General features: G+C 43.6%; 1 protein-coding gene and 1 long non-coding RNA gene across 15 annotated transcripts in view; both read left to right on the forward strand.

Moving 5' to 3' along the window:
• The window catches only part of TTLL8 (tubulin tyrosine ligase like 8), a 67,098-nt gene that overhangs the window by 3,612 nt on the left and 42,473 nt on the right, over nt 1-21,013 (forward strand). For 7 of the 14 annotated variants that reach the window (XM_051962633.1, XM_051962634.1, XM_051962622.1 and 4 more), the window contains exons 2-4: nt 822-868; nt 3,823-3,942; nt 4,851-4,942. In XM_051962633.1, coding sequence (XP_051818593.1) covers nt 822-868; nt 3,823-3,942; nt 4,851-4,942 — 259 coding nt within the window. The other 7 variants (XM_051962628.1, XM_051962627.1, XM_051962630.1 and 4 more) reach the window with 7 other exon arrangements.
• LOC127538847 (uncharacterized) lies at nt 6,691-8,569 on the forward strand. Its single transcript, XR_007947767.1, has 2 exons — nt 6,691-6,958; nt 8,462-8,569. It is a non-coding gene; the product is annotated as an uncharacterized LOC127538847 (long non-coding RNA).

Raw genomic sequence — 21,013 nt, forward strand, 5'->3', positions numbered from 1 at the left:
TTTCCAAGTCTAAACTTAAAACTTGGCCCTTTTTTTAGCTCTGTTTTCTGTTGCACTTCTAGGCATACTGTTTTTCACTCTCTCAAGTGTTTCTTAAACCTTTCCTGGGTATCCAGGTGCTGGGGATACACTTATAAAAAACAAAGGAGCTTGAAGTCTACTTGGGACAAAACGTGGTTGTGGATTTAAAATAAATACAAAGTGATTTGGGGTGGAGGGAATCAGGCCTCTAAAATAGGAAGCACCAATTGAACCTTTATGAAGGGAAAGAGGAGATGGTTTAGGCTGATAACATCATGGGGTTGGGAGACAGCTTGGGCAAATGTTTCAAGCTAGGGTATGGAAGGTGTGTTTGGTCACGGCAGGTTGGATTGTGTGGTGTGGGTCTGGAAAGATGGATTCCACAGCAAGATTATAAAGAACTTCCCCAAGCTTAGGTGGATCAATGCATAGGACTGTGGGCCTGCAATCAGAATCATCTTCCTGAGTTCAGATCCCATCTTTGACACTAACTGTGTGATCCTGGGCAAGTCACTTAGATGCCTCAGTTTTCTCATTTGTAAAATGAGCTTGAGAAGGAATTGGCATGCTACTCCAGTAGCTTTCCCAAGAAGACCCCAAATGGGGTCATGGGAATAGGCCATGATTGAAAGGACTTAATAACAAAAGATTCAGTTTTATTTTATCCCAAAAGCTGTGGAGAGTAGAGTTTCTTCACTTTCACTGTAGCCCAGGTAATGAATTACACTAATCTTCAGGCATCTATTAAGTGCAGGGTCTAATGTGCCAGTTTCTGTCCTTAAGAAGCTTCTCTTCTATAGGGAGACCAGGCAATGTCGCGGACAGCCAGAGAGGAGCGAAATTTTGGGTGAGTGATGAAGCTGGAAGCCTGGATACGAGGGGCTGAGTGGCGAGGGAGGGCAGAGAAAGTGGGAAGGAGAGCGCAGAGACAATAGTTGGAAGGAAGGGTGGCCTGGCGGGACCCGATGGGCGTTTGGCAACAGTGAAGGATATGTTGGCGAGATGGAAGGTTAACCGGGACGGGGAAGAAAGCAAAAGGGTCGTTCTCCACAAGGGCAAAGGCCGCCTGGGCATGGGAATCTGGCCACGGTATTTAGAGAAGAGAGGAAGCTCGGGGTAAATGACCTGTATTTTCTTCGCAAAGTTATGAGGTGACATCCGCAGGAACCGTTCGTGGAGAAATCCGGGGCAGGCATGTTTGGGGGAGACTACTGGGAATAGCAAGGTGCAGTTCAGGGGGAGAGCTAATGAAGGCCTGCCCCAGAGGGTGGTCCACCGAGTCGGAGGATTGAGCAACTGGCTGGCTTTGAAGGGAGCTGAATGAAGAGCTGAGAACGGGCTGAAATAGACCAGGGCGGCGAGGGGAAGTGGCGGGAGGACGGACCCAATGCGGCTTGATTGCGGACAGCTCCGGTCCTGACCACCGAGAAATGGCCACGTGCCGAGCGGTGCAAGGAGGACCCTGGGAACGCGCTCAGAAATCCCAGAGAGCTAGTCTGGGGGTGCGGGGTGGGGTGGGGGTGGTGCTGTTCTACTTGGGCAGGGTACGAGACGCAAAGGGGGTGCTGCGGCAGAAGGACGGGCCGGGGGCGAAGGCGCGCCGTGGCCTCCGCCACGGCTTGGGCCTCCACTGCCCTCCGTCCGAGCCCCGCCCCCGCCCCCTCCCCAGCCGCACAATGGCCTTAGGGTCGCGCCGCGCCCGCAGCTCACACTGAGCGCGGCAGCCACCGCCGCCGCCGCCGGGAGCCTCGGTCTCCTGGCCTGGCGTGGCCCGGCGTGGCCCGGCGCGGCTCGGCCCGGCCCGGCCCGGCCTGGCCTCCCATCCTCCCACCCTCCCATCCCTCCCCGGCAGCCCTGGGCGGCTCCCGGCCCCGGCGCCGGCGCCGCGCCGCTCGCTGGCTGCGCTGGAGCGCCCGATCGCCGCGCCGCGGTGCCGCCGGAGTAGGGCCCAGGCCGTCCCGGGCCCGCTGCCGCCCCCCCGGCCCCGCAGCCCCACCCCGCGGGGCCGCCGCCCGCGGCGCGGCCCGGGGCCCAGGGTCTCCGGGCCGCTACCGCAGCTCCGGGCCGCACAATGCGCCACCCCGCCCGACTGCGTTGCCCCGGGCAACCGCGGCCAACGTGGCGGCGGTGGCTTCCGGGGGGGCGGCGAGGCGACCTCCAGGCCCGCCCGACCTGCCCAGGGGAACGCCGCCGCCGCCAGACCCCCCGCGCCCGGGACCCACGGTGAGCCAGGCGGCCGTCCCCGGCCCCGGGCTCGGGCCCTTCCCCCGCGCTCGGGGCTCTCCGCACCGCGCCCCGAGAGAGCGGGCGGGGGTCAGGGGTCTTGGGGGAAAGCCGCTCCCTCCCCGGCCCTCTTGGGTCGAAGAGAAAGTTTGGGGACGGCCCCGTCCAGCATCGGAGCCGGGGTCCAGGCTGCATCTGCAGGGGGTACATAATGCCAGGGGGGTTAGCAGCTGCCCAGCCGCGGGGACTCAGAGCCAGGTTTCTTGCCCTCTTCCGGAGGGATCCTCGAATACTTGGTGTGCCGGGAGTGGGGAGCCCGCCTAGGACCTCGGGACCCAGCCTTAATTGAACTCGAACCTGAATTTGGGCTCGTTTCTTAAAAAAACCAAAGCCAAAACCAGAACACATTGTGGGACTGAGGCGCCCCCCCCTCCCCCTAGTTTGTAGGAACCTCCTTTTTACCGGGAGGAGCAACGCGGTCACGTAGCTGAATGTCTGTTCTACTCTTCCCTATGGCAAATTAGGTGGCAATAACCTTTGCGTTAAATGCAGGGCCAGGGTAGGGGACAAGGTGTGTCCTTGACAGAAATCTTCGTGGCTCCTTGTCGACCAAAATCAGCAAAGTGGGAAAACTGCAGCTGCGCCCAAAGAGGTGCTTTAATAAATGCTTATTTTTATTATTTTTTATTTTTGGTGAGGAGGCTTCCATTCCGTTTAAACCTTAAGTCCTGCCTGCTATTGGCATTGCACTGAGAGAGGTGCTGGGGAAACGGGACAGGAACCAAGCAATGACCCAGCCCCCATCTAGGAACTTTGTCCTGGGAGGTGGGGGGAGGGTGGAGGGAGAGGTCGGGGGAGGGTGGGGGGAGGGGCGGGCGGGGAGGGAGGATAGAACAGACTTCCGTGCACACAGAAGCTCTCAGACCAGGTAGTGTGTGTGGATGGGAGCTAGGGAAGAAACCTAGACTAGGTGTTGGAAGAAACCGGAGAGCTTCGGCTGGAGCTGCCAAAGAAAGCTTCCTAAAGAGGGATGGGTTCGGAAAAAGGCAAGGGTTTCAACGGGTAGATGGATCCAGTTCTGGGGAACCGACAGCCGGGGCCGGGGCCAAGCCATTGGGGAGCCAGAAGCCTGGAAAGGTGGAGTGTTTTGGAGGTCCGATGCTAGACTGAGGAGCTGGCACTTTATCTTAACGGGCATTTGGGGAGTTTATAAATAGATCTGTCCATTAGAAGAGGATTTTGACGGCTTGCCAACTTTCCATCATCCAGGATAAGTTAGACAGGACCAGAGACTGAAAGCTGGCGACCAGTGAGAACATTGCCGTGCTAAGAACCCCAAACTAGGGAGATGGGAGTGTGGAGGAAGAGGAGGGAAGCGGGCATTTGGGGGGAGAAGGGGAGAAGAGTCAATAGTGGAAGAACAATGGGGGAGGGGGAATCTTTTGGGGGGAATTCCGGGGGATTCTCCACTTTATCCTTCCAAGCATTAATGATCAAAATTCCCTCTGTTTGGAATGATCTTTTTTTTTTTTTTTTTTTTTAAACCTAGTTACATAAACGATCTCTTTCCTAATGCAGGAAAAAGAGCCAAGAAAGGCAGAAATGATGAATTATTAATTACAGCCAAAATGGATCAGAATTATGTTGAAAAGAGACTTTCGTCAGTTTCACCTGATGAAGAAAGAAGAGAAGAAAATAGTTTGTATTTACAAATTTATCAACTTGTTTAGGGAAAAGGTGTCTGGTAGCATATTAGATTGCTTTCCTATGCATAGACAAAAATGCTCAGTAATTAAGTGGATAATTGGATTGGCCCTGGAAATAACCTGTGTGCCTTTCTATTTGAATAATCATGCCTTATACATTTGCAGGAGAATAATTTTTCATAAAACTTTTAACCAAAAAAATCAGACTCCACTCACCCAAAACATGGTTTTTCTGGCTCCCAGACTCTTGAGAGCTAGAGATGGGTCATAAAATATTTCTTGGTTTCTGATTCTCAGAGTTAGGAGAGGAAAGGAAATTTCCCACTCTGATTCCTGCTAGTTTTCACTGGGGAGTGGAAGTTTAAAGAACTGGAAAAAAAATTTTTAACCAATTAGCTAATTGGTTAAAAACCAATAATATGGAGCAGAATGGAGATGAAGGTGATCATCCTGTATGGAAAATGCTGTTTAAAATGCCAGGCCCTTTCTTAGCGCATGGTACTTTAGGATTATGAATAATACCAGCTTTATGAGAGAGCTTCTCTATCACTGGATTTCTATGTCATGATAAATGCACAGAGATTCATGAGCATCAAGGAGTTATAACCAGAAGGAATCTTCTCTTGCTACAGTAGTTAGATTTCAATAGATGTAACTCGCTCTCCATTCTTGGGAGGTTAGCTCAGTGTCTTCTATCCTACTAGTTCTAAGGCCCAGGGCTTTCCTTTCTTCCTTGTATGGATTTTATTTACCCCAGGGGATGTTGAGGGGAATGAAAAAAAAGAAAACCTGTTAATTGGCAGAGTCCTGATCGAAGATCACCCCCTAACCTTATTCATGGCAAATGGAGATGGGTTTGTGGCTCTGGTTAGTAGTAGTTTTTTTCTTTTTCTTTTGTAGAAACAAACCAAGAAATTTCTCGAGAATCAACTCCTTCCCCAAAATTGGACAGATTCAAACTAGCAAGACACTTAACTGAAAAAGCAATCAAGGTATATAAATTCTAGAGCCTAGGTGGTAGAAAACTGGGGTTTTGCTCTAGGGGGAATGTCTAATATTAAGTAATGTCGATTCCATACCATCTAACCAGAGTATTCCGGAGTAATTCATGAATTACATTCATGAACCCTTTTCTCTTAATAGAACTCTCTGTAAAATTAAATCTCTTATGAAATGGGGAGATAAAATGGTTACCTATAAGCAAAGAGTCTTTTTAGGGGTCTACTCATATTTGGAATGGATTATATTTTGTGAAGTCTGGTCTCTATTTTCCACAGTGATGGGATTAGAAGTTTTTGCAAACTTTGTCAAACTCAAAATACCAGAGGGATATCTGAGGGTTATGTTTCTCTCCCCTGTTTTCTTAGTGGTAGTTTCCTGTTCTTTCTCTACCTCTTCTCCATGGATTCTAATAGTCATGTGAACACACTGGGATAGAACACATGTGGGTTTTTTTTTTTTAAACAAAAGATGTTGATCTTGGATTTGGGGCAGAATGACAGCTCATTTTGCAACTCGTTATAGTTGCTACGGACAAGACACAAGCCTCTAAAACTTTTTTTCTCTTTGCTTTAGTTAGGACATAGGCCTTTGATGAAATATGAGAACATAAGAACTCCTTGTCTTGATTCTGCAATCTTGGCAGCAGCCCAAGGTCCCCTACATCTGCTGTTACCCTGGGAACAGGAGCCAGAGACCCTTTATAGGAGCACTCAGGATAGCCTCTCCCTTTGGTGATCTTTGGCAAACTAACTACAGTGAGTGATACCCTATTGCTTGGATTCTGAATGCTTTCCTTTGGATTCTCTTCTTGCTGTATGTCGTACTTCCTCTCCAGAATGAAAATTTAAATTCAGGTCTTAGGATATGGTCTTTCAAGGTCTTTTTTTTTCTGCTTCTCTCCTTTTTTTTTTTTAACCCCCTCCTGGAGCCAACAACGATAGGTCACAAATGGCATCAATTTCTGCTATCTTCTGATTCAAATATCTTTTTTCCTCTTGAGCTCTCATAGTGTATCTGCTTCAGCACTTCTGAAGTCTGTAGCTTTTTCTAAAACACCTTGACAACTGGCTCTGATTCCAGTAATGAGCTTCCTCTCCAAAGAGCCCAATCCAGTTTTTTTTTCAGCAGTCCTGATAGCTTTTTTCTAGCCAGTTCAAAGCAATCTGTCTTTTCATAAATACTACCAACTCTGGTAGGCAGGTGGTCTTATTCCTCCTCCCCATGCGCGCCCCCCCCTCCAGTCTTTAGAAAACCCAGATGATACAAACTGATGTATATAGAGGTTGTTCTTTGGTCCACATTGGATGGATGGCGCCTTACTGGTCAGCAATAACAGGTAGTTGAGAATGCTCAGGACATCCTGTGTCCAAGGAACCCCTGGACCTCTGCCAGCTAGAGGATTTTGGGGTTTCTCTTCCTGCACAAATTTCCAGGTGGGAGGGATCGCTGCCAGAAAGCAAGCAAAAAGTGGTTTGGTATTATTGTTGGGGTGTAAGGCTCACCGAAATGGGTTTATGGGCTCCATAGGGGCAATACATTTTCCGGGTTTCCCCAAGTAGTTGTTGGTGTCTGTTTCCTGGCACACGTCGGTCAGGAGGTCTTCCTGATGTCTCAATGCGCTTTAGGAGCTAGAATGATTTTCCTCCAACTGCTGGATTTTCCCTGGGTTTGACATGACCAAAATTTTTCTGGATGAGGTATTTGAAGACCTGGCTGACTTTTGATTCATGAGGTAAGATTCTTTCCTGTCTTGCTATTTCCTCCTCTTGACCAGCTGGATATTTATTAATGTTCACTCTGATATTTCCTTGTCCTTGCTTCCATAGCAAGGAGTCCTAAACTTCGAAACCCTTCTACATACTTGAAGACAGTAGCCTGACCCCTTTGTCCCTATGTATAAACAGCCCAGGAATCACTATCTTTGTACTGGGTCATTACTGGAATGATTGGTGGTGACTGGTGAGCCAGGACAGGGCTTGACCAGTGCATGCCCCCTTATATTCCTGGTGAGTCTTTCTTTGCTTGTCCATTATATACCCTGTGTGGATTGAGCCACAGTTTTGAGATACTATCAGAAAACAACCGAGATCATTGCTAGAGAAGCCCCTAGGGGAAATCCCCAGCCAGTTCGTTCTAGATCTGTCCTGGAGCATCAGTGAAATCAAGAGATTCTCTTCCATTTTAGAGGAGCTCTCTGATGGGAATTTAAGAGTTGAGGTAGACAAGCCGAAGGGGAAGTGGAGCGATCAGGAGGTCTATGTTTCTTAGGAAGGAGCATGTAGGTGCCGGTGCCTGTCTATCTGTCCAAAGGTCCAGAGCTTTCTCTTAGCATCTGCCATGGGCTCACATTCCTATTTCCAAAAGTCCTTAGGTGAGTAGTGCAAGGATTGCCCATTTTATGGATTCGGAGGATCAGAAATGCATTAGAGCTGGGAATTTTTGGAACAGATGGTCAGCTGACCATTTTTCAAGTAGCAGCTAACAAATTCCATGATTTGCCCAAGTTAGATAATGAGTAACAGATCAAAGCCAGCACTGGAGTTTAATTGTTGTGATGATCATGCTCAGGTTAATGTTCTTGGATCTGTACCACAATTCTTCTCAAAGATTATTCCTTCCTCCCTTCCCTCTCTTCTTCCCTTCCTCTTTTCCTTCGTTTCCTTCCTTCCTTCCATCTTCCAGCTTTCCTCTTTTCTTCTCTTCTTCCTTTTCTTTCTTTCATTCCTTCTTTGCCCTTTTCTCCCTTTTTTCTTCCTTTCTTCTCCCTTTCCTCTCCCTTTTTCCTTTTCTCCTTTCCTTCCTCTTCATTCTTTCTCGCCTATTTTTCTCTTTCATTTCCTCCTTTACTTCCCCTCTCCTTTCCATTTTCCCTTCCTCTTTTCCTTTCTTCTCTTTCTCCCTTTTCCCTTTCCTCCTTCCCTTTCTTCCTCTTTTCCTTTCTTTCCCCCCATTTTCCTCTTCCTCTTTCTCTCTTTTTCATTCCTTCTTCCCTCCTTTTCTCTTTTTCTTCTTTCCTTCCTCTCTTCCTTTTCCTTCCTCCCTCTTTTTTACCTTCCTCCTTCTTTCTTTTCCTCCCTCCTTCTTTCCCTCCTTTTCTCTCTTTTTCATTCCTTCTCATTCTTTTTCTTTACTCCTTTCCTTCCTTTTCTTTTCCCTTCCCCCCTTTACCTCTCTCCTTTCTTTTTCTCCCTCCTTCTTTCCTTCCTCTTTCCTTTCTTTCTTGTACTTTCCTCTCTTCCTTTTCCTTCCTCCTTCCCTCTCTTCTTCCCTTCCTCTTTTCCTTTCTTTTCCTCCCTCCTTCTTTCCCTCCTTTTCTCTCTTTCCTTCCTTCCTTCCTTCCTCTGTCCCTTCTTTTCTGAATCCAACTTACTTATAAGCAGAGACACCAAAAGATGCCTGAGCCTTAGCTCTGGATGCTGCTCCTGGGGCGGCAGCAGCTGCTGAGCTTCAAGCTCAGTAGGGGTATGCTTGAGGCTGGGGGACTGTTACTGCTTTTCTTTTCTTTTCAGATGCCTTGGACCCTGCCGTAAAGGAAGTTTGGGTTCTTTAATTGCTTGTGAATGTCACACTTTGTCCCAAATCTAATTCTGAATAAAGCAGACCAGGTTTGACCTGAATGTGTGTTGTGCCCGTTTTGCAGCATAGCCTTTGGAGTTGGGGAAGATCATTTCTTTCTCGGGTACCTTCCCTTTGAGATCTCTTCTTGGGATGAAAGAACAAAGGAAGACCGTGGTGGAGCCCTAAGAGGGAAATTTAGCCCTTGCTTCTTTTAACTACTGCATAGGCTTTCTTCATAACCCAAGGTGTGACCTTGGGCCAGAAAGCATTACTGGCAGTGTTGGGAGAGCCCGGAGACTCCATCAGAAAGCAATGATGACCTCAGTGCCAGTGAGGGTCCACAGAAAGCAGCGATGACCTCAGTGCAAGTGAGGATCCATAGGAAGCAGTGATGGACTCAGTGCTGGGTGAGGGTCCATGAGCTGTATTGTGCAGGATGTTGTCAGAGCCTGGCTATAATGGGAGTCCAGAGGTGAGGAGCCAGAAATCATCCCAAAGACCTGCAAAACTTGATTGTGTGGGATCTATTTTCAGTCATCAGGGTGGCCAACTAAGAAGTGGCTGCGCTCCCAGGGATCATGGGCATTGGTTCTGGTGCTCTTTGGCCGAGTATGTAAAGAAACTAGGGTAGCTGGGGAGGAAGGGGACAAGCTAAGAACCAGAGGGCAGGCAATACACCCAGAAAATTATCATCAAGCATAGTGATACCACAGTGAAGCAACAGAGCCACTGGGGGAAGAGGAATTGGATCCTGGGAAAGCTAGATGGGAACATCAAGAATGGAATGAACTATGGAACAGTTCATCTTTTGGATGGGGTGGGCTGATGTGATGTATCCACCCACCCCAGTGTCTTTACAGATCATGGTTCTTTGAGTGTGGATCCTGCCACCACCCACCCTCCTGCTTCCCCTTAGGACTCTATGCCAGAATCTGGGATATGACTCAGTGTGGGGTAGCACTGAAGTAACCACTTCTTGAGCTGTGGAGCTTTAGCGATAATCTTCCAACTGGCATGATCCTTTTGACTTTTCAATCAGTCATGTTTTGGAAGAGTGGGCTCACCCTGGAATCCTCCTTGTCAATGGGCTAATGGGAAACAAGGTGTAGGGTTCACGTGTGCCTAACAGAGGAGGGATGGATTGGAAGACAGTCTTTAAAATAGCTTATCAGCAGAGGGACAAGGTACATGATCCTCGGGGGCAGCTGGGAGCAATCCTTTGGGCATGATCTTCACCTTCACAGAGCATCCTTCAGAGCAGAAGTAAAATGTGGGTAGAGACCCCAGGGAGTCTGCACATTTTGGGTTGCCTGCCTTAGGCATTCTTCAGTTCTTTTAGGAAGTCATCCCTGGCAAGAACCTCTTTCCTGGGGGTGGAATCCCTAATGTGAATAAAAGAAGAGGGGGTGCTCTACTGTCAAGAATGATTGGAAATGCCTCCAATGTCCTGTTAGGAAGAGATCTAGTCAAGAAAACTGGAGGCACTGATTGCAATCTTGCTGATGACAGTAAAGAAACTGGAAGTGGGGTGGGCTTGACTCCTTAGCACTTAGATTTTTCCTGAAAGGGAAGATGTCAGAACCTTTGTTTTGAGACTTAAGCAGATGACTAAGTCATACCAGAAAGCATCCTGGAGAAACATACAGGCTGCCTCCATGATAGTGGGAGGTTTGAAGCATAGTAGAAAACATCTTTTTTTGGTCATCATTTGGATACTTGGTAACCACAGTGTTCTGTCTGGTGTTTCCTTTCCTTCAGCCTAAAAGAATCCTTCATTTTCCTACTTCCCTAAATAATTCTTTTCTTGACCCTGTCTAGCTCAGCCCCTAAGTTATTGTCCAAGATCTCTTCTGCCTCTCACTGCTTATCAACCAGGAAGAATAGTCTACCTATTTTCACTGCCTCCTCTTTCTCACTATTCACTCACTTCTCCACACCTTGTAATCTGCCTTTCATTCCTTTCCTCTGAAATTATTTTCTGCAACATGATTAAAGATCTCCTTGACACTCAGTCTATTGATCTTTTTTTGTGTCCTCATCCTCATTATCTCTGCAGCATTTGACATTATTGATTACCTTGACAGTCTCACTTGTCCTTCCAACCATGAAAGCACTCTCGGTTCTTCTGACTCCTCTTCCTGATCTAGGCTTGTTTGCTGATTACTTCTGTGTTGTATACTATTAGCTGGCTAAAGCTTTTGCCTTTCCACCTTTTGGCAATCATATATACTCCTGTGGCTTCAATTTGTACTTCTCTCCAAATGATTGAACCTCAGGTTTGTCCCTCAGGTCCAGTCCTGGATCCCTGGCTCCCTGTTGTTGGACATTTCCAACATCTTAAAAGCCACATGCCCAAACCTGATTTTATCTTTTCTCCAATATGCAATATCTCCTCCTCCTCCCATTGTTGCCGAGGGTTCTCTTCTATCCCTTTATCTGAGGCTCATCACTGCCATTTTCAGAAGATCAATGGAAAGGGCCTAGTAGCTATTTGACATTTTGCTATTTCTTAAACCATAAATGTGGCTTGGTGGCTTGAGAGCAGATGGTAGGCCTTTGTTGGGATGCCCCCTGGGCATGTGCCTCAGACATTCTCATTTCTTTATGACTGAACTGTCATTTCTTCAGCTTCACAAGAAACTGTTATATGTGAGACGTGAAAGAGGCTGCCTTGCTAGGGATTCTGGGATAGATTCTCTCTCCCTACATACAACAACTGCCTGCCTTTAGAAAGTCCCATGAAATGTGGAGATCAGGAGATATATATTGGGAAACTGATAAGCTAACAGAAAGCAGCACCATGGACAGAAACAACCCACATTTAAAACAGTGTTGTTTAAAAAGTCTTCCATTCATTCATCCCCTCTCACGTGGACCACATTGTTGGTTTCATGAGGAACCATCTTGAAGAGATGGATATTTTGTAACTGGCTCAGACCAGGGATCAGTGCCTGGAGTACCCCAGGCATCCAAAGCCTGGTAATTTCGGCTAAGTCTTAGTGCCCCACTTTCCCTCCCCCCAAACAGGCTCAATGCTCTCTTGGTGGGGGGCAGATCAAGGAAAGGATCAAAGAAATCAGAAGAGGACTATCGTTGAACCTAGATCTCAATCCAGAGCAAGAAGCAAAACCAGTGGGCAAAGGGTCCCCTCAACTGCAGCACTACAGAATTCTTTCTGAAGCCAAATTGATTCAAGTGCACTGATGCTTGGAAGTCTTTGGCCTCCTCCAGGAAGCATGGGTTGGGGAGAGGAGGATCCATCCAGGCCTACAGGATGCCAGAGAAGTACCACAGCAAGTCTCGCCTGCTGGGAGAGTCCATTAGCATGGGATTGTGCTGCTATGTATTCCTAAGTTTTAGCAAATTTTCCCTTATATCAAAGTAAAATTGCATCCCTATAATTTTCTGTCCTAATTCAATCCCAGAGGCCAGAGAGAAGTCTGAAGTCCCTTTTTACATGGTAATCTTACTATGTCTTTTCTTCTCCAAGAGAAACACTTCCTCCTCCTGAGGGTGAAGGTAAAGTTGCTCTCTTTACATGCTCATCAATGGCCATTTTAAAATGGGGATTGACCAGGTCAGAGACCTGCCCCCCTTCACTATCACTGTGTGAAGTTAAGGTTAGCTGGGAAGCCTAGGTTGCAGTTCTGTCATTGGCACATCCCTGCTCTGTGATGGTGGACAAATTGGTTCACTTCTCTGATCCTTGCAAGTTGTGCATCTAGAGAATGGGAACATGCATCTTCAGAATTGTTGATCTTGGGTGGATTAAGAGTTGGTCTCAAAGCCATGAAAAGCTGAGCTGCAGCCCAGCCTTCTATCTCTTGCAAGTTGTGCATCTAGAAGATGGGGATGTGCATCTTCAGAAACTGTTGGTCTTAATGGATAAGGAGCTAGCCTCAAAGTCAGAAAAAGTCCTGCTCTCCTGACTTTTGCTTACTGTGACAGAGTAATAGCCAGTTCAGGCAAAGAAGGACCACCTGAATGGACAGAGGGAGTTTCAAACACTAATTGAAATCTCAGGCTGGATGCTCTCCCCTATATACCTCTTAGAATCCTTGTAAGCCCCAAATAAGATAAAACATGGTCATTGTCCAACACTGGACTTTGTTATTAGTGTATTTGGAAGTCATGAATAAGTACCTAGTAACAGCTGCTTCATCCTGTTTGGGTTCAGGTGACTTTTTTTTTAAATCTATGAAATTTCAGCTTCCTAGTTTCAGCCCCTGGTTCCAGCCTGCTGAAATCTTTTTGGCTTGTATCTTCCCTTTTATAATTCTCTTGGATCTACCCCTTCTCATTTGCTCAGAATTGAGGCAAAGCAGACTAAGCGGGAGCAGTTATATAGAGGCAGATTTTGACTTCAACATGTAAGGAAATGTGTCTTAATAATTTGCCTTGCTTACAAATAGAATTAATTAACTGGAGAAGTAGTCCCTCTCCCCCTAGTAGAACAGAAACTTGCTTGGATTGGGATTGAATTAAGGGACCTCTGAGAACTCAATTTTGTGAAATAGATCTGAAAAAAGAGCAGTTTGGAAGATGTTCTGGCTTTGTCTTTGCTTTATCTTGAATTTGTTGATAGGAGTTGGAATTGATGGGCAGTTTTTCCTGATCGTTGATAGATAACTTGGCCCCTCAAAATTGTATCATTTTTCCTTGAGATAGTTTTAGTTTCCAGAAGTTCTTTCTCCTTTGAGTTCCGAGCTTCATGAAGTAGTTATAGATTCTTAACCTGGGATCTCTCAATTTGGTTTTAAAAATATTTCGATAACAGTATTTCATTTTTCTTTTTCATTCTATGTATTTTATTTTAACATTTTTATATAACTCTGAGGAGGTATCTATAGGTTTCATCAGACTGAATGCCAGAGGGAACAAAGAGTCTTTGGCATAGAAACAATTAAAAACTCCTGAAGTTAAGTACCTGGAATCAGGGGTGTCAGGAATCAGAGCAGCAGAACTTTCCTTCAGATGGTTACCACTTCTGTATGCAGTTTTCCTATGAAGAAAGTCAGAGAAAGAATATGTAGATCACAAGCTTGGATCACATTCTGAGTAATCCACTTCAAATGGAGAAAAGGAGCAGGGGAACACAGACCTCTTCTCTTCTCCCTCTAGATTATTTCACTAGTGATCTCATGAGCTCCCATGGATTTAATTATCTTCTCCATACTTATTCTCAAATCTATCAGGGATCAGAGCTTTAGGTTGTCTGAGTCTTCTAGGCTGCTAAAAACACACGGGGGAAGGAGGCAAGGGAGTAGGGTGATGGGGGGGGGTCAGCAGCCACTAACTAATTAAGGGCAATTTGCAGACTGATGAGGATTTGTGGGTATGGATGCTTTTTGGCAGATTGTGGGAATTATTGCAAGCCACTCAAGGACCTATATCTTTCTGACACTGGGCCCAGAGCTGGACTTGGTTATTTTTCTAAAAAAGAGATCTTCTTCCAGAGAAGATTAATATACTGCCTCATGGATACCATAAGAAATTTATAGCAGGAAAAGAAAATCCAGTTCTTTTGTTTTTGCCACAATTTGTCCTGGCAGTTGAACATGGTTCATTTCTTCCTAGGACTTATGAACAACAAACTGTTCTTGCTTGTCAAGGAATAAAAATATTAATATTTTACAGAGTGGAGATAGAGAGTTCCTTCTTGCCAGCATGGGCCAAGAGTTTGGGTCAGGTAGGATAAAACAATGTGATTCTGAATACACCTGTGAATAGATGTGTACTTGGGTTTTGTGACATTTATTATGGTTTTTATACTTTATCCACCAACACAGTCTGCATTCCCTTCAGACCTTAAATGATGGGAGTTGCTGTGGCTGAAAAAACAATCATCCCCATAGCCAGCCTTATTTGGTACTTAACTTCCTAGAACTTAATTAAGTAGGCCAGGCTGTTCCTAGTCCCGTAGACAAATTTTAGAGATGGGAAAACTCAGGTCTAGTGGAGTTAAGTGATGTGGCCAAGATCACATGACTTTTAAGTGCCAGATCTGGGATTTCAACCCATTTTTCCAAGACTTAATCTCAGGCTCTTCATACTATATATAGCATGTTATCCAGCTTCTCCTTGATCCAAAAGACTTTGCCTTTGGTCTATAGGCTTTGATCTTTTATTTCTTGCCCAACTTTCACCAATCTTATGTCCTAGTTTTAGATACTAAACTTCCTTTACCTTCTTGGTCTTGGATGTGGCATGATTTCCTGATTTCAGAGATATTCTGGGCCCATTCACTTATCTGGGTCTTCATGCCAATTGTGACCTCTTCTCTTCTCCCTCCAGATTATTTCACTAGTGATCTCATGAACTCCCATGGATTTAATTATCTTCTCCATACTTATTCTCAAATCTATCTTTCCTTCCTCCACCTCTCTACTGATCTTGAATCTCATTTTCAATTGCCTTTCAAGACATCTCAGACTAGAAGCTCAATAGACATCTTAAGCTCAGTAGGTCTAAAACTGAACTCATCTTTCCCTCCAAACCTTCCCTCTCCCTAATTTCCCTATTACTTGCTATAGAAGGTAACACTACCCTCTTGGGCTCTCAGACCTACAAGCTAGGGATTATCCTGGACACACTTTTGTCTTCCTTGCCCTCATATCCAAATACTCAAACCTGTTGATCTCACCTCTGCAGCATCTCTTGCTTTCACCTTTGCAGAATCTCTTGCTTTCATCTCTGCAGCATCTCTTGCTTTCACTTCTGCAGCATCTCTTGATCTGCAGCATCTCTTGTTGATTTCACCTCTGCTGCATCTTGTTGATTTCACCTCTGCAGCATCTCTTGTTGATTTCACCTCTGCAGCATCTTGTTGATTTCACCTCTGCAGCATCTTGTTGATTTCACCTCTGCAGCATCTCTTGTTGGTTTCACTTCTGCAGTAATGCTAATTGATTTCACCTCTGCAGCATCTCTTGTTGATTTCACCTCTGCAGCATCCCTTGTTGATTTCACCTCTGCAGCATCTCTTCTTGATTTCATCTCTGCAGCATCTCTTGATTTCACGTCTATAGCATCTTTTGTTATTTTCACCTTTGCTGCATCTCTCCAAAATGCTCCCTTCTCTCAGGCCCTTACCACCTCACCCTTGAATTATTTCAATAACTGCTGGGGTGGGGCAGAACTGATGTGCTTGATTCCAATTTCTCCCCTTTCCAATCCAACCTGCATTCAGCCACCAATGTGATTTTCTAAAGTGCACATCTGAACTTAGGAAGGGATTGTCTTTTGCCTCTTTTTGTACTTAGCATAGTGTCTTGCACATATTAGGTACTTAATAATTCAATCACTTAGTACAAGTGAGTAATTCATTGACCTTTTCCTGTTTCTACTGCCACCATATTTTGGGTCTCTGATTCTTGAACTCACGTCCTTATGATAACCTAGTCTTCTTGACTTTAAGGAAAATGTTTTGTTTGTTTGCTGAGACATTTGGGGTTAAGTGACTTGCCCAGCTAGTGTCACACAGCTAGGAAGTGTTAAGTGTCTGAGGTCAGATATGAACTCAGGTTCTCCTGACGTCAGGGTTGGTGCTCTATTCACTGTGCCTCCGAGGTGCCTCCCCAAAATGTTTGTTTATGAAGGAAAAGAGGCTAACAATTTAGAAATGATATGACAAGGTAAAAAAAATGAAAATGTATTAAGCAGTTCTGTCAAGCTCCCTAGGCCTGTTTGGTCTCATGATCTTTAGTAGTTGTAGCCATGGACTTGAACTACTCCAAAAGGGATCTCTCCAGAACACTTAGGACTAATTTGGAATTCACTTCCCTGTTTCTCCTGCTGAAACATTTAGTTCTCTCTCTTTTATACCTGTTGCTTCTCCAAGGCAGTATGATTCAGGGATGGTTTTCAGGACTGACCCCTATGATATGGGTCTATATATTATTGACACTGAATTGACTGACAGTTTGCCACAGCCTGAGGCTTCTTCTTAGCCTAGGGAGGCCCCCACTCAAGAAAGAGTTGATGTTAACTCCAAGACTCAATAGTGACAGGCTCAAAGAAATCTCCAGGGTTACACAGAATAATTGGCAACACTAGATGTCAGCCTGGAGGGGGAAGTCTTAATTTAGCACAGTATTTCTGAAGCAATTTGCTATTTATGCTAATAACATACAGTGATCTGCTCATGCAGAACCATTAGAGATTGACATGATAGCTGACATGACTAAGAAGCTGACTTTCATAACCATTGGTAAACCTGAAGATACCTAGTAAAGTATGATATGCAATCTAATTGATAGCTTAGGTGGATAGTTGTGTGTTACTTAGAGTAAGGTGGAGAGGATGAGATAAAAATGTAGCTCTAGTTCAGAAACACTGAAGGAAGTGGTGAATGGTGATAGTGGTGATGAGAGGAGGAGGAAGGAGAGGCAGCAGCATTTTAAAATAATATAATTTGAATGGCTTTATTTACTTATTCATTCATTCATCCCATTTATTTATTTGCTTATTTATTTATTTGTTTATTTGCTGATATAATGGGGGTTAAGTGACTTGCCCAGGGTCAAATGGATTTGTTACACAAGTTTTGCTGAAGTGTTGTTTCAAGTGATGGGTTCTGCTACTGTGAAAAATTATGAGAATTTGTGCAAGGTTATAGATGAGGTTCATTGGTTCTACCTTGTTCAATATTCTGGTAATTATTTAAATGAAGGCTTATATGGCACAGGTATCCAATTTGTGAAAGACACAAAGGATTGTACAATTGAATGCATACCTAAGGGATGAGTAGTTACCATTGCTGAGTTAATTATTAAATTATCTCTAGTGAAGTTAAGAGTGATCACCTTGTTTCACAGGACACCAGAGGATTTTGGTAAATTGAAGTGATGAGCTGAATTTATTAAGAAGAAATGTAATTGAGATGAATGTAAAGTCTTATGTTTTGTTTCCCAAAATCCATTTTAGTGGCAGAGTTTTAGAGAAATATAACTACACAATTGTTTGTATGAAAAAGAAGTTGGAACTTAAATGGACAGCAGGTTCTGTATAAATCAATAATGGAGCATGAGTAACAAAACCAAGAATCTCTTAATCATCAATCTGTTGTGCAGAGGACAAAAGGAAAATTGAGAAGTAATGTATTCCTCTTTGCTGGAAACTCTAAAGTAAAGTAAAGTGAATATTTGTTACAGAAAGTAGAGAAGGGAATTTTGTTTATAGACAGTTTGGTCTAAATCAGAAGTCCTCTAAGCTTTTTGTATGTTATGTATTTCTTTGGCAGTCAGTCTGTTGGAACAAAAAAGCTAATTACATTGAAACGGTTACCAAAATACTTTAAAACAACAATTCATAGACCACAGGATAAGAGACCATGATGTTTGGAGTTCCTTCTACCACTGAGAAGCTGTGATTTCAATCAAGATTAAGAATGACCTTCATAGACTATATTTACAACCCTGTATTTAGGGTCAAAGGATCAATCATAAAATACCAGAATCAGGGAGACAGGAAAGACTTAAGAATGGGTTCATATGGAAAATGATCTGGGTGTTCTGATTAACTTTTGGATCTGGATAAGCTGAGTGTGTGGAGCAGCCGCAGCACAGAAAGGAAGCGTGATTTCAGGCTTCACCAATATAAATCTAAAATCCCCCTAGCAGGGATAACTTGGTCCCACTTGCTCAGACTCCACTTCAGAGCATTCATGGGGGGACTATTCTTGGATAAAGAGACTGCTCAAACATTGTTACCATCAGCAAGGTGAGTGGCTTTGGAATACACCAGAGGAGGAGTCCTTGAAGCACATTTGAGAATACAGCTAGAATAAGAGAAGGCTAATGGGACAATATGATAAATGCTTCCAGATGTTCGAAGGCTTTCATTGGGAACAAATCAAGTCACACGTGGATTAAGCATGTACTAAGAGAAGAATAGATTTTGCTTTGTAATTGTGAAATGAAACTCATAAAACAGTCATTTGTCAAGCAAAGAGGTTACAGAGACCTCCAACTCAACAACCTCTTTTTTACTAGGACTCTCTTCTGTCATAAGAGTTGGGGGAAGAAGGGAGGAATAATACAGATGAATGAGGGATGGCAAAACTCTTACAAAATAAGCACCAAATCATTTGAAGGCAGTGAAAATCCTAACATGTGGGGAAATTAGGAAAGGCCTTTGTAGAAAGTGTGTGTTGAACTGAGCCCTTGACATATCCTGGGGAGGGCTCCCAAGGGTCAGGGAGAGGGAAAGCTTATTCCAGGGGAAAGGCTATTCCAGGTTTAGGTAATTATATGTCCAAAGGCCCAGGGATGCATTTCTACTTTGGAACAGCTTATACCATTAGGAAATTTTTCCTTCAGGAGACCCTAAATCTACCTTTATGCTATTTCTGTTCATTTTTCCTAGTTCTAATTGTTACCTTTCAGATACTGAAAACATCTGTCATGTGTCCCTCCAAGACTACTTTCTGATTAAGTGATTCAGTCTTTTCTCGTATGGCAAGGCCTCTAGCCATCTCATTATCCTTCTCCTGGAAGCATCTGGATGTTTTCCAGCTTGTTAATGTTCTTTGGCCAATATGGTTCCCAGAATTGAATTCAATGGAATTACCCCCTCTCAATGCAGCTTAGGGGAAATCATGAGCTTTTCAAGTTACCATGTTATATTATAGCTTCATTGAGCTTGGCATTCCATGAAAGCCTACAGCTCTATTCCACAAAGAACTATCAGGTTTAAAATTATATGTCTTTAATAAGCCAAAATCTGCCGCTTCATCAGCCCATCTCAAACCTGCTTCCGTCAGAGGAAAGTACACATACATATTCATACTCACACACAGAGCTTGTTATAGAAATATATAGTCAATCAAAATAAACTTCCATGTTGGCCATCTCCTAAAAATAATTTATTTCATTTTTCATTCCAAGTCCTTGATCAATAGAAGGTGGTATTTTTTTTTTGTTCTTAAGATCATTAAGGCATGACAATACCACTCCTGGGCATGTAATTATTAAATTACATTAAGCAATTTATCCTTATTTAATCCTTTATCAATATTCATGTATACGGTTTTGATTTTTATTTTGATTCCTATGTTTAATTTTCAGTTTCTCTGTAACTCTGGTCTTTTCATCGGGAATGATTGGAAGTCCTCTTTCATTAAAGATCTTTTTTCCCTCACTGTTGAATTATTTTCAGTTTTGCTGGGTAAGTTATTTTAGGTTATATACTCATGGCTTTTGCTTTTTGGAATAGAGTATTCCAAGTTGTCTGTTCCTTCATAGAGGTGATTGTTAAGCCATATATGATCCTGATTGTGTCTCCTTAGTATTTCAATTCTTTTATTCTTCTGGCTACTTGCAGGATTTTTTTCTTTGATCTGGAATCTCTGGGTTTTGGCAGTAATGGTACTTGGAATTTTCATTTTGGAGTTTCAGGAGGCAGCTGGAATTCTTTGTTTATACTTTGCTCTCTAGATTTAAGGAATTTTAGCAGTTTTAATATTTCTTGAAACATGATATCAAGGTTCTTCTTATTTTTAATCATGGTAGTCCCTTGATTCCCATTTTTCTCTTTGGTCTGTTTTACCATTCAAAGATATCTTCTATTTTCTTATATTTAGCACTTACTCTGTGGCAAGAATTTTGCCAAGTACTTTTATAAATAATGTTTCATTTGATCATTTGGTTATCTCAAAAGTTATTGGTTTTTATTTGCTATTTCAAATTTTCAGGGAGTTTGCTGCTTGGGCAACAGCTCATACCAAGTTGTTGTTAATTCCTTTTCCAACCTTTTCTTCCATAGTTTTCATTTCTTTTCTAAATTGTTTTACTTAAATATTCTAATTTAATTTAGAAAAACATTTTAAATTCTCTTTAAAACTTTTAGTAAAGGAAGGAGGTTTAAATTATACTTCAAGGCAGTAATTATCAAAACTTTATCTGGTACTAGAAAAAGCTTTTAGGTACTAGAAAAAAGGAAAGGGGGAAAGGAGGAGAATGACTGAACCTTAAATGTAACTCAAAATGGGTATGGGTATAGAAATCTATCTTACCCTGCAGGTGACTAGGAGGGGAAGGGGTGAATATGAGAAAGAAGGAAGTGATGGAAGAGAGAGCATATAGGGGGAAGGTGTGGTCAGAAACAAAATACTTTTGTGGAGGGACAGGGTGAAAGGAGAAAGAGAAGAGAATAAATGGGGAAATAGTTAGCAATAGTAATTAGGAAAAGAATTTTTAAGCAAGTAAAGGCCTTATTTCTCAAATGTGTAGGGAACTGAGTCAAATTTGTTTTTAAAAAAGGAGCCATTTCCCAATTGATAAATGATCAAAAGATATGATTTATGCCCAAAGACGACCTACAAATTCACGCCTTTAACTTAACAATATCACTACTAGGCATCCTACTTTGGGACACTACTAGTGTCCCAAAAGAGATAAAAAAGGAAAAGTACATATACGTGCAAAAATATTTATAGCAGCTCTTTTCTCAGGGCAAAGAATTGGAAATTGAGAGAATGTCCATCAACTGGGGAATGACTGAAT

The sequence above is a fragment of the Antechinus flavipes genome, chromosome 5 (genome assembly GCF_016432865.1).
Source record: "Antechinus flavipes isolate AdamAnt ecotype Samford, QLD, Australia chromosome 5, AdamAnt_v2, whole genome shotgun sequence".
Classification (NCBI taxonomy): Eukaryota; Metazoa; Chordata; class Mammalia; order Dasyuromorphia; family Dasyuridae; genus Antechinus; species Antechinus flavipes.